This window comes from Gymnoscopelus braueri, assembly GCF_963280865.1.
Source record: "Gymnoscopelus braueri genome assembly, chromosome: 19".
In the NCBI taxonomy this organism is placed as follows: Eukaryota; Metazoa; Chordata; class Actinopteri; order Myctophiformes; family Myctophidae; genus Gymnoscopelus; species Gymnoscopelus braueri.
This window is the reverse complement of record NC_137621.1, coordinates 18,024,837-18,038,528: the sequence shown is the minus strand read 5'-3', so window position 1 is coordinate 18,038,528 and position 13,692 is coordinate 18,024,837. Positions and strand designations below refer to the sequence as shown.

At 40.7% G+C, this 13,692-nt stretch overlaps 1 protein-coding gene across 2 annotated transcripts in view; it reads left to right on the top strand.

Annotated features, from left to right (window-relative positions):
* Positions 1-13,692, top strand: part of ttll5 (tubulin tyrosine ligase-like family, member 5) — a 98,183-nt gene that overhangs the window by 26,377 nt on the left and 58,114 nt on the right. For both annotated transcript variants that reach the window (XM_080413282.1, XM_080413283.1), the window contains 7 exons: positions 2,560-2,641; positions 3,482-3,543; positions 8,411-8,484; positions 9,863-9,904; positions 10,903-11,010; positions 11,304-11,395; positions 12,611-12,673. In XM_080413282.1, coding sequence (XP_080269408.1) covers positions 2,560-2,641; positions 3,482-3,543; positions 8,411-8,484; positions 9,863-9,904; positions 10,903-11,010; positions 11,304-11,395; positions 12,611-12,673 — 523 coding nt within the window. The remainder of the gene's footprint in view (positions 1-2,559; positions 2,642-3,481; positions 3,544-8,410; positions 8,485-9,862; positions 9,905-10,902; positions 11,011-11,303; positions 11,396-12,610; positions 12,674-13,692) is intronic.

The window sequence follows — 13,692 nt, the reverse complement described above, 5'->3', positions numbered from 1 at the left end:
GACCCCTTAGCTGAGAGAGAGATGAAGCAGGGACCTCCCCACTACAAATTGTGTTGCGGATAAAAAAAAATCTTAGATTTCATAGATAGCTTCATAGACTTGTTTGACAGCGCTGTCAATATGTAGCGTTGTGTTGGATTCATGTTAGTATGTATTTTTTCACTTAGTTAACACAGTTAACCACTTAAACCCTTAATACTTAGAAAACTTGTACTTTGTCAGCTCTTTTTTCCCCCTACACCAAACCTCTTTGCCGGAAATAGATCACAACGCCTCGCGATCTTGTAGATCTGCTATTTTCGGCTAATGTTCCCCTCTGTAGAGGGATGCTAGGGTTCAAGTGGTTAATGTAATGTAATGTTGGTGTTGCCCCTGTAGTAACTCTGAGGACCCCCTAGGGGTCCCAGACCCCCTGTTGAAGACCCATGATATACATTTATTTAATGTCTATAAAAACAACAAAAAAGTTCTATGGTTCATCACACCTTTCTTTTGGTTACACCTCAGTCATACAAAACACTGACCTTAGTTGTGACTGAGCCCAGTCGTTTTGTTCCATCTAGCTAATAGAGCCCTGTCCTTCTTGTTAACACGTGGTGACAATGATACGTAGGCCGTAGAACCTCCCGCTAATGAAAGGATTACAGGCGGCATGCATGAAAATGTTCCCCGCAACCGCAATTGGCTTCTTGATCCACGGCCTGGTGTAAGCAGCTCCAGAGGAGCTGAAATGTGTATGTACTTAGCGCATGTAATGCAGCCAATCCCTCAGTAGCAGACTTTGATGTACATTTCTCCTTTCGAGTGATAGGATATACAATACGCCACGTAATCAGTAGCAGAACGACACAGGCCATCTTCGCCAGCTGACACTTAGTGGGGGCCTATATGATGAAGACTGCACTTTAAAATTGCGTTGATATTTACTTTTTCTTCCATCGTCGTATGCCAATCGGTCACACATACGTAGGTAGGAGCCAGTTCAACGAAGTCAACTGGTTTTCAGCGGAATCTAGTGTTACTTTGTCCAGGCAAATTGACCTGAAGAAGATCCACAAGGGATCAAAACGTGTCATTTTAGATTTCTTTGGATATTCAAAAATAGCAGACATATACAACCTCATAGCGCGTCACTTCATACCGCGCTATGAGCTATGAGCAAATCTTTGAATATATATATATATGTTTTAACATTTTCAACTAAAATCTTTGCTTCTGGGTGTCCGCAGCCAAATACATATAATTTTGGGGGTCTTTGACATGAACAAGTTTGAGCACCACCGATAAAGTACGTTTTTCAGAAAACTGTTCGGCCTCAGGTTTTTTTTCTCATATCAAGGAGGCACACAATATCTCAATAGATCAAGGGCCAGCATAGCTAATGTGTGTTTTAAATTCTTGTTGGAAAGGGAACTTTTACATACATAGGTGCTTCTCAATGGAACAGCTTGGATACAGCAATGAAATTAACTACAAATTTGAGAATGTTTAAATATCCAACAAAAACCTGGCTGTTGGATAAGGCAGTGGTTCTCAACCCTTTCAGGCCGCGACCCCCCCAAAATAATCATATTTGAACTGGGGACCCCCCCTCCCTGACAAGCACATGGAACTGTAGGAGTTGAGGCATTACATTTAGTTTGACTCAGTTCCCAGAGATACATTTTGTGAAAATAGCAGATCTACAAGTTCACAACGCCTTGAGGCAATGTATGTTTGCCTCCTTCTTATATTATTTGACAATTTGGCCATTGTTTGACCAGATTTTATAGTATAGTTTGTTGATTACTTTTGATGCAGTTATGGTCTTATTTCATTTCTTATTTCTTTAGGTATTAAAAATGTCTTAAAAGTCATTAAATTGTCACTTTACTGTCATATGGGGTCCCAAGCCCACCACTGGGATAAGGCACCTGTGTGATTCAAGCAGTAAATGTAATATATATATATATTTTTCTATTTAAATATGAATGCCGCACTTTTGGTTTGACTTATTTTTTGTTTTTCAAAGTCCTGGACTTTGAGTTTTATTCTCAAATATCACACATATTGATAACATCATTTATGATTTGTGGGTTAATTTGTAATTCCAATCAATCAATCAATCAATCAATCAGAGTTTGCTATTGTGACTTTCTATGCTGACTTTCCCCAGTCGACAGTGAAAACGTTGTGACTCACCTAGATCTGTCACAATTATTACATACTCGCTTAATCGCAATTATTTGAGATAATCGCAATTATTTTTGCATAATCGTCATAATTGTTTCCATGTTGAAAAACGTTTTCAGACATTTTCTTTTTTGAATGATTTGAAGATTATTAAATGCGTCAGTCATTTCTGTGTATATTGAAGTTATTTATCGTATCTACCCTGTGCAATTTGTGATTTATGAAGCCTAAAAACCAAACAGAAATTTAAATTGTATTCTGTTCCAATGTTCAATGCCAAAAACGCAATTCAATCGTTAATCACAATTATTTGTGTGACAATTAACCGTCAACTTAAATGTGTAATGGTGACGGCACTAGACTCACCCACCGTGTCTCTCTCTGCAGAGCTGTACGGCTTTGACGTGCTCATCGACTCCAACCTCAAACCCTGGCTGCTGGAGGTGAACCTCTCTCCTTCCCTGGCCTGGTGAGTGATTCCATCTTATCAGCTCAGCGTTCCGAGCAACGCCAGGATGCTTATTCACGGGTTCATCTCGCCTCTTGTTTCCGGAAGGATCTCTTGCTGCAAATCGGCAAAGACCAGTGTTTTTCATGGAATATGCTACTGTTCTGTTTTCTTCTCCTCCATACACATGTAAACACACTTAGCCTTGAGAAAAAAAAGCACTTGTTAATACTGTAGCTGTTGCACTAAAAGGAAGTGCCGTTTACATTTCATTTGTTGATAAATACCCTTAGGGTGAGAATTTTTGCCAAAGCTTTTATCTTGACTTCGCTGGAAACGCTACCAAGAAAATGTCCTCAAGGTTAGACAGCTAATCCGTTTTTCTAGAAGCAAAACTGGACTTGGGGCTGGTTCTATTTTTTCATACCTTCATATACCCTCCTGACATTTCACCACGGTATTATGGTACAGTATATGATGGTATTTGTGTGAAGAAAAAAGTTACAGCTGAGCTGCCGGTGATGTATGACATTGTCTAACCTATGTGAGTCTGATAGACAAGTCTTGCTGGGTTTAACCACATGAGCCCTAACTTTAACTTCCCTATTATGAGCATGTCATAATAGGCGAATGTTCGTTGAAAGTAGGCAAACATTCACCAAAAATAGCAGATCTGTACACTCAACGTGTCGTGTTGCGCCACGTTGTGAGTTTGAAGATATGCTGTTTTCGGCAAAGAGATTTTGGGTTGAGGGGAAAAAGGGAGGGGATCAAGGATAGACCCCTTGGGGACACCGGTCAGCAAAGTATGTAGGGTTTAAGTGGATAAATATTGCATAATAGTTTGTTTTTTTCTTCCAGTGACGCGCCTCTGGACCTGAAGATTAAGTCCAGCATGCTATCGGACATGTTTTCTCTTGTTGGTGAGTACATGTGTCAAAGTAGCACTCAGGGAGAATTCCAATAACTTGTTCCGATGATTACACCTCAGCATACAGTAAGATGCCCAGGTCCATAAGCTGAACGCTTGTAGGTAGAAATTTAAAGTTTCTATAATATGTATTGTTAAACCAGCACACTTCTTAAAACCTTTAACCCATTAAAACTGGGAAAGCATCTCTGTCATTTCAGATTTAACCACTTTTACTAAAATAGCAGATATACAAGCTCATAGTGTGTCACTTTGTGCCGTGCTATGAGCTTAGAGATCTGCTATTTTTGCAAAATCGTGAAAAAAAAAGTTAAAACATTTTTAACTCGAATATTTGCTTCTGGGGGTCCCTGGAACAAAATATTTTGAGATGGGGTCCACGGGCAAATATATTGTTAGGATTTAGAAGACATTCGTAGAATCGGCCTCAGGTCTTAACTCATTCACTGCCAGAACTTAATTTTTTTTGCGTTTGCCCACTGCCAGAGATTTTTCATTGAAAAAAAAAAGTACTCAGGAGCCGAGATACAAAATGTTTAAGTTTTAAGTTAACAAGGAAGTGGATGGGAGTCTAGATCTTCAACAAATCATATCTCCTTGGTCTTTGGGTTAAAAAATAAATAAATAAATAAGAAAAATTAGTCGTTCTTGGCAGAGGGGGTTAAAGGACAAAAGTCGTTTTAGTCGTTCTAGGCAGGGAATGAGTTAATGGGTTAAGTGAAGCAGTGCCCAGAATGCCCAGAATGATGCCCACTGTACAATGACTGAGCAATTAGGGAATCTCTTGTCTTGTTCAAAGACACTGACAGGTTACAATGGCAGTTGATGCACACACTTTGGCTATTGTGCTAACCAAACCTTTGCACCCTTCAGGTATGGGATAGTGTAAACACTGACCTGGCCGTCATGCAGACTGCTTTGTTGTTGTCTTGTTATATAGGTCCTTGTGTAGACCATCTCTGCTTTGTGGACTCCTTTACTGTAAAATCCTCAGTGTTCATTTTTGCATTTATAACTCAGAGCGGGTACAAATGTAACCCAATTGGGTTATATTTGTACCCTCTCAGAGTTATATTATCACATAATTTCATTGTGTAGGAGCTGCTAGGTAAATGGGAAGCCTCTTGATCTAGGCCGGTGTGTCCCAAACAAAATGGTTAAGGCCCATGGGGTTGTGGACCCATTTTATGGTCATGAGTAAATAAATACCCTGTTTTCTCAACCGTTCCTACTATTATTATTATTCTTAAAATATTTTTTTGATTTTCAGACATTTCGAAACGAGTGAAAAGATCCGATAAACAAGCTCACAGGGCATTGCAATGCAACCCGTTGTGAGCTAGTAGTTAAAGGAGTAGTTCACCCAAAAAATGACTTATTTTCTATCAATTACAGAACCCATGATGCATTGAATTCATGGAGATTGATAGAAAATAAGTACTTTTTTTGGGTGAACTACTCCTTTAAGCTATTTGGACTATTTTTGAAATTTCAAAAAAACTTTTGGTCATTTTATCGTCTACTCAGCCCTTTGTGAGCCCCCCAGACAGTTTTTAAGTTGCTCGATTCAGGATATAGATATTCATTTTATCAGACACGTAACTTCAAACTCCATTTTAACCATGTTAGATTAATCAAAAACACCTGTCCTTGGTTCTGGTGACTCATACCTCCCCCCTAATATGCGAGGGGTCCGTGTTTTTTTCAATAACTTTTTTCATTTATTTAAAAAAAAAATTGGGGAAAATGAAAAAAAAAATTCAATAAAAAAAAAAAAAAAAAAAAATAGAAACATTTATCAGAAAAACACGGCCCCCTCACGCATTAGGAGGGCAGGGTGAGTCACCAGAACCAAGGACGGGTGTTTTTGATGAATCTAACATGGTTAAAATGGAGTTTGAAGTTACAATGGGTTTGTATAGGAAAGGGGGTCTGATAAAATGAATATCAAATATCTAAATACTGAATCAAGCAACTTAAAAACTGTCTGGGGGTCTCACAAAGGCCTGAGTAGATGGTGAAATGACCAAAAGTTTTTTGGAAAGTGAAATATCCCTTTAAGTGATTCATTCATCATGTATTTCTCTTTTGGGTCTCAAGCTGAAAAAGTTTAGGATCCCCATATCTAGGCTGCTGCAGACTCCACAGATTTAGTCTGCAACATGTTCCGCTGTGTGTGTTTCTCAGCCCTGTGTCTCCTATTTACGAGATTTCTTTTAAGCATAACCTTGCACTAAAGGCACAGATGTTAATTGGCCTCTACTCACTGACCAAGGTTTTCAGCCACGGAGACAGTCAGCTATTGTCTTACAGTTAAATGCTCACAATGCCCACATTCTGGTAGTTAACTATGTGCACAGCGTATTAGAAAATAGTTGGGTGGTTCCATAATGGGGCACCAGGATTGTGCAAAAACCACAGCCATTATTAATTGACATTAAATGACTTGCGGGGGGAAAAATTGTCAACAGAGGACTTGGTTGTTTTGGAGTCATTAAGCCTTCTTGAGAAACTGGATCCTGCATTGTCAAGCTAGAGCAATCTTTAGCATGCAGACATAAAAATGCTTGGCCCCAAGGCGCAGATCAACACTGTTTATACAACAGAGTTTGCAGTGGTGGATGAGATGAGCCTTTGTTACATCTGGTCCCATCATCATTATTGTGTTCTCATATAACAGCCAGAGCTTAGGAATATCATGATAAATGCACCTGAAAAAAGTCTCGCATGTAAGCGCACGCAAGCACACACACACACACACACACACTCTCTCTCACTTACACTTACACTCACACACACAGTCTGACAAATTGGTCCCATACTAGAGGGGAACAGACAAGTACACAGTGAAAACCGTTGTGTTAATGTAGCTCGGAAGAGAATACAAATGGAACCAAATGGACCCGTGACAGATATAATCACAGCTTCGTGGTGGTGTATCTTGATTGGGTCCATAGCATCCTCTGGCCTGCAGGCCTCCATCTAGGCTGACGTACGTTACGCCATGCAGTCTTGTTTGTACATGATTGCATGCACCCTGGCCAAGCTGTGGCTTGAACCCCCCCAACCTTCCAGTGGTGGGGAATTTTATAAGTTTGTAATATTCACCTTATAGTTGTTTTTTTGTTTTGTTTGTTTTTTATGTTTTTGGGGCTTTTCTTCCTGCTTGTTGGCTCAGCTAGTTAGTGCAAAGATTATAATTTTACTGTATGCTCCTAGCGAGCACAAAGATCCGGGTTTGAGTCCAACCCCTTTTTTGCCTTGCATGTCTCTTATCCCTCTCTGCCCTTGGCTTCTCGTCTTTCTACACTCTCCTGTCTGAAATGTTATTGGTAAAAAAAAAGAATTTAATAACTGTCTAAATAGCAAATCATAGACAAATTGCAATGTCACCGGTGTCCAAGCATTCAGAAGCTTAAACAAACTATAGATAACAGTTTCTGAAAGTAATGCGTTACTTTACATATACACTGTAATAATATCACCCAGTAAAGCGCTATATTACATTGTTACTCATTAGAGTAATATTATTACGTAATGCGTGACTTAAATAATGCGTTGCCCCCGACACTGCTCCCGTCCTGCTCATTAAACCAGAGCAGAGAGCCATAAATTGCCAGTTATCTTTGGACTGAGGCATTAGCGCGGGCCTGGGGAAAATGAGCAGTGGCATGTAAAACATAGCCCATCTATTATTCACCAAACAAACCCCAGCGCAGTTGGCTGATAACACTTTGGGCCACGTCCCAGCGCTGTAAATAATGACAGCATGCCATTAGCATTCATTTTCCCCTCGTGTGTAGCTGTCAGTCGCACGTCAGCCCCATGTTTGCAATAATTGCTGCGTTTAGGCAAGAACGTGGCACGGATCTGGTCTTTACCTGACGTCTGGATGAGGTAGCACAAACAGCCTCGAGGCCCCGAGCTGTCGATTGACTTGATTCACGCCAAGTACGAGCACAAGATACAACGTAAACATGTTTTGTTAACTTCTCCATTTCACCATCAATTAGCTCTCGGTGAGCTATGTAAGAAGAGAGTGATGACGTAATGTTGAGTGTGGGGAAATTATAATAAAGGCATGGCCTCTTTGAACGTATGTCACCTTACATAATGGTAGTATAAAGTTATATGTTTGGAGTGCAGACATTAATTATTAGGACTCATGCAGTCCTTTGCATAATAGCAATTCAATACTTTAATTGTACAGTCTTTAACCACATGAAGTGTCCCTATTCTGGTTTGTACATTTAGCAGAAATGGCAGATCTGCAAGCCCACAGCGGGCCACGTTGCAAACGCGTTGCGAGTGTAACTCGTGAGCTTGTAGATCGGCTATATTTGGTGAAGAGATTTGGTGTAGACTAGAGGTTAAAACGGAGTGGACCAAGTATAGAGCCCAATATTAACTTTGCATCACGCTAATGCAATTGATTTATACTCAAACAGTACACTTATCCTCAGATATTAACATGGAGGGCCCTATCTTGCGCGCCACCTTACCCCTTATCCTTAAAGTTATTAGCGATATTTTACTATTTTAAAATAGTTCAACTTGCCGATCTACATCGACACGTTGTGTGCTTGTAGATCGACTATTTGAACTCTTTTAAAATGTTTGTCAAAATAGTAAAACATGGGAAAAAAGTTGTTTTTTCACAGCCAGTTGTTTTAAAGCAGTGTGGTATTACAGATCAGGTGTTAAGTAAACTTTTCCTTTCATTACTGGCCGTGGGAGGAAACAGACACTGTATATAAAAAGATTAAATATATTCCAATCCAGAGCAAAGGAACAGTATACTATTTTAAACCTGGTTTCCTGGTTGTATTCTCCCCTTACAACTCATCACATCTTCGCAGGATTTGTGTGTCAGGACCCTCTTGTGAGACAGCCACACTCTGACAGAGGCCCACTGGACCCCAGGAGAAGTCAGGTACTGGAGACACACACACACACACACACACGCGCACGCACACGCGCACACACACACACACACACACACACACACACACACACACACACACACACACACACACACACTCTGTGTGTGTGTTGTGAAGGATGTTAAAACCAACTTAGCCCAGTATTTACCTCGCCCAGTCTATCAATCAGTCCTCATGAAACATTGCTGTTGTAATGTACTGTATCCGCATGCTACATTATCTGTCATGTATATGTAGTATATGTTCTTGCCATATATTACCTGGCATGTATATTATGTTCTTGCCATTCTTTATCTGTCTTTTATGTTAGTGCTATATCTTCGCTGTCGGGTGGAAACCTTCTATGTCCAAAACCGTTAGTTTGTCAGGTAATGGAAAAAAAAGAACCTGTGTTCCAATGGATCCAATGTAGATATTATTTAGTCATAAGGTCTTGTTAATACTTTTCATTAGTTCAATATTTATAAAACCTGTAGACACACTTTCACTTTCAAAAATGCAAAAAGAATAGCGAATCGCTACTTTTGCGCGACACTCTCATAATTGAATGAAAACATGTGAAAGGTTGAAGTATGGAGATACATGTTTTTCTGCCCAACAGCGACTCTATGTTCTTAACCATACATTATCTGTCATGTATGTAGTATATGCTCATGCCGTTGCCACTGAGCTCCTCTTTCACCCTCGTGGAAAATTCACCCTCATGAAAAACAACTGCTAATGCAATTACCCAGTTGGGGTGAGATCACTTGGAGCTACGCTCTGTGGCGTATTGTTTTATCATCTCTAATCACGTGACTAATCATCTCCCAAGGCCTTATTGCTTAATGGTGCCACAGCAGCAAGAACGTTTGGCTCGAGCCACTCAACTACTGCAGCCCAGCCTTGGCCCCGGCATCTGCTGCTGGGAGATTACCAAATCAGACAGATCTCTACCCCACCTTATTTTACCCTGCACGGTGCATGATTTTGTGTGTGTGTGTGTGTGTGTGTGCACACTTGTATTACTATGCTTGTGAGAGCCAAATGTCTCCCAAGTGTAGTAGAATTTGAATAATAGACACTGTGAGGACCATTTCCCTGGTCCTCAAAGATTCAGTTTGGGGTTAGGGTTAAGATTAGGAAGTTAAAGGTTTCTGGGTTGTGTTTAGAGTTATGCCTTATTTGAACACATCACAGCGTGACATGTTGTGAGCTTGTATAAATCTTCTATTTTTGACCCCTGCGTGCAATGAAAGGAACCTCCTAAAATGTGTACTGTATATCCTCACAAGTGTAGGAATACAAACGTGCGAGCGTGTGTGTGTGGGTTGTCGAGATGCCGATGCTTCGCTCCATTCACCATCTTCTTCACCTGTTGCTCCATAGCGTTCTTTCTCTGCACAGATAGGAACACCACAGACCAGATTGGTAAGTCCTCCTCAGTCTCATCCATGTTCCAAACTAATCTAGCGTTTGCCTTTTTTCCCTTCTGCTATACTGACCCTTGTTACATTACTGGTAAGAACATTACCGTATTTCTTCCAGTCTAGCCACTCTCTGCTTTCTGCTACGTAGTATTTGATTATGGTGGCGCGACGAATGGCCCCGTTATTGATTTCTAAATGCTATCTTGATTAGAATGTCCATTACATTAGCAAAGTGGCCCCTGGCAAGATGGGTGGCTGCAATACTGCAATGCAGTGCTTGACTCAGACTCTCATGAACAATTGCTGTGCAATGTCTCTGCTTTTAATGTCTCAGATTTTCAGCTAGTGTCTGAAGACATCGCAAAAACAGGCCCACCGCTAAACCAGCACTGTCATGGATGCAGTTAAAATACCCCAGGGGCCCACCGAGAACCTGTCCTCTCCCTGTGCGCTGATTAGGGCCAGCGGTTGAGATTTCTTTCAGGGGGATTAGGTCTTGTCAGTCTTTGGCTGCCATTGTATCCCCCTAGCCCCACCGTCAGACAAATTAAATGTAATCCCCTCGCTATTTAGATGACAAATTCTGTATGTGATCCTGTGGGGTTATGCCCCGTTGTATTGGCCCGAGCTCAAACTTTGCGTGCCAAAGTCGTCAATCAGGCCCCAGTAGTGCATGTAGCAGGGAGGCTGCCAGGAATGCCAGTGAAAAATAAGTGTCATTTAAGCAACTGTTAGGGATGTTGGAATGATTCGTTGTATTCATTTTAAAAAGATAGTTGCACTGTAGCTTAACTTAGTTTAGATTAGCCTATAGCTAATCAATAAAATGTGATTTCTTAGGTGTGACTGTAAAACATAACACCAGCTTTCAGCAATTCTTTTGGATATTGAAACACGCTATTCTCAGTAGACTCGGCTAGTGTTTTTTTATGTTGGGAAAATAAAGAAATACAGATGCACGGATGGTAGACTTATCTCCACTCCTTCTCCATGTGGTAGCGGCAGAGGCCCACGTCGGCCAATAACCCAGAAGAAGAGGGGTCAAAGGTCAAGCTGGGAGGCAAACAGGGCCTGGGAGACAGCACGCTCGGCCTGAGCACTGAGGAGGTAATTAGCACTGACCACACTTAACTCTTAACAGCACTTTTTAATACATTGGTTCTCAAACCTTTTTAATCTGGCCATGGACCCCCCCTTACCTCGGGAAGTGCAAATTGAACCAAATGGACCAGTAAGGGTCCATTTGGTTTAATTTGTGCACACTCTCAGAGTTACAGACTGTTAAGGGGTCCATTTGGTCCTTTAAGTATTAAATAATTTAGCTGGGGACCCCCTGGAACCCTCTCAAGGACCCCACTTTGAGAACCACTGCTCTAACAGGTGTCTCTCTTCAACATCAGATCAAAGTGCTGAGGAAGATAAAGGAGGAACATGAGAGGAGAGGAGGTTTCATCAGAATCTTCCCCACTGCAGACACCTGGGAGCTATACAGGTGACCTCATCATGACAGCATTATACCCACCACCAGGGAATTAGGGTTACATCAGTGGTTCCCAAACGTTTTAGCTCAAGACCCGAAAGAGAAATTTGGTGTCTCCCCGGGGACCCAAACTATAGTGAAAATAGCCGATCTACAAGCTTGTAGATCTGCTACATTATTTTGACTACTTCTCAAAACTTTTTTTTTTTTTTTCTATTTTATGGAATTTCTTTGATTTAAATGTTTTATTTATTGATGAAATTCTTTTGGAAACATTTTTGAATTTGTTTTTAATTAATAAAAACATTTTTTTTACTAGTTTGTTTGTCAACCTCCACAAATTGCTTTCATACGGTCAACAAACATGGATGACCACAGGAAACGATACAAACTAATTGTGCATAATTATGGATCCAATTATGTATTTAAAAGTAAACAAACATGGATCACGAAGAATGCTTTCCACCATGTTCTTGTTGTTATGGATATCAGTCGAGCTCAGGTCGGGGGAAATCAAAGCTGAGACATGATGCCTGAAATTCCTACCCTTGAGTTGGACGACCTTTCATTTAGTTTTTCACAAGTTTGAGAATCGTTGTCTTGAACACAGCGTCTCTTTTTTACTCACAACACAAGTGCTGGGGTTACTGTGGTTATTACTTAATAAATGTAAGTAATAACCACAGACGTACATTTATGTATGTATATAGCTAGGCCAATTATATATATATATATATAATGACGCACGTGTGTGTACACACACACACACACACACACACACACACACACACACACACACACACACACACACACACACACACACACACACACACACACACACACACACACACCACACACATATGGCTCATGCCCCTTAATGACTTCAGGTTTAAATGACATTTAAACCCCCCTGTTAGAGAGGAAATCCATTTTTGTGCTTACAGTCCATATTCCTATATGAGGGATTTGCTGCTTGATTAGCTTTACGGCCCTGTTAGTAGCAGGGGTTTAGTGGGATTTTTAACAGTATGTTATTGAGTGGTCGGGGGAAATTATGAGGGCGTTTAACAGAGGAGGCTTTCAGAGTGGCTGTATCACAGTAGCTCCACCATTTTAACACACTTACCACAAATGAGCCTGTCAGACGCTCGCCGGGGGGCCACCCCACCCCGCTGTAGTTAATTATTATTTTATTCAGGTTACTATCTCTTCTCTCCTTCATTTTAGTGGATACCTGGAATGCAAGACATCGATGAACTCCATGTTGGCAAACAGACTTTTCCATGAAAGGTAAGCATTTCCATTGTGGTCGGGACTTTGGGAATAGCCTCATCGTCAATTTGTGGATTTGGTCCGTCCCGTGTGTTTGTTTGGTCTTTCGATGGGATAGGTGAGAGGAGCGGCTAAAAGTGTATGGCAGTGTGACAGTATAGTATATGAAGTTTTTCCAGTATGAGGCTAGTGTCTATGTGGCAATGCGTCTTGTAGCTGGGGGCAGGAGGGGAAAGATAGTTATGGAGCATGAAAACGCAGGGAAGAGAAAACCCCTAAATAGATGATCTCTGCACTTTTTCATTGTACCGCATTTTAGCTATTCAAATGAACCATCCACTCTTGTTATTTGAAATCAGTATGAGGCTTCAACTTAAACATCCATTTTGTTTTGTTTTATTTTATTTATTTTACAATTGCACCATATTATCTGGGTATTCCCCCCCCCCCCACTTAGCCCAATTCAGATTTTTCCATATTGCTCTGGAGAGGCCGGCAGTTACTGCGAGACCACAGTTGGCATTATCATTTGTCATTTTCCCACCGTGCACCAGTCCATCACCCTTCCTCACTTCAGCAACTTCTTAAATAGAGACGACACTCAGACACATTACTCACTCTCACAGCTGGCTTCGCCCTCGAACCCTAGCTCATCCACCCATCCAACAGTTGTCTGCTTTACCTCTACAGACAGTATACTGGTCACTGATACAGGGCAGAAACCTTGTACTGTATCTATCTCCATGTTTCAATTTTATTTTTTTTATTTTTTTGTATCTTACGACTACTTCTTTGTAGAAGAGTGTCGTGCGAAAGTACCGAAAATATCCGATCTACAAGCTCACAGCACATGGCATTGTGACACATTGTGAACTTGTAGATCTGCTATTTTCGGTACTTAAAAAAAAAAAAAAAGTGAAAGTGGTTAATTCTGTCTGTAGGTTTTTCTAAAATATTTAACCAATGAAAAATATAAAAAAGAGCTTGTAACTACATTGGATCCATTGGAACACAGGTTCTAAAAGTAACTGTTTTGG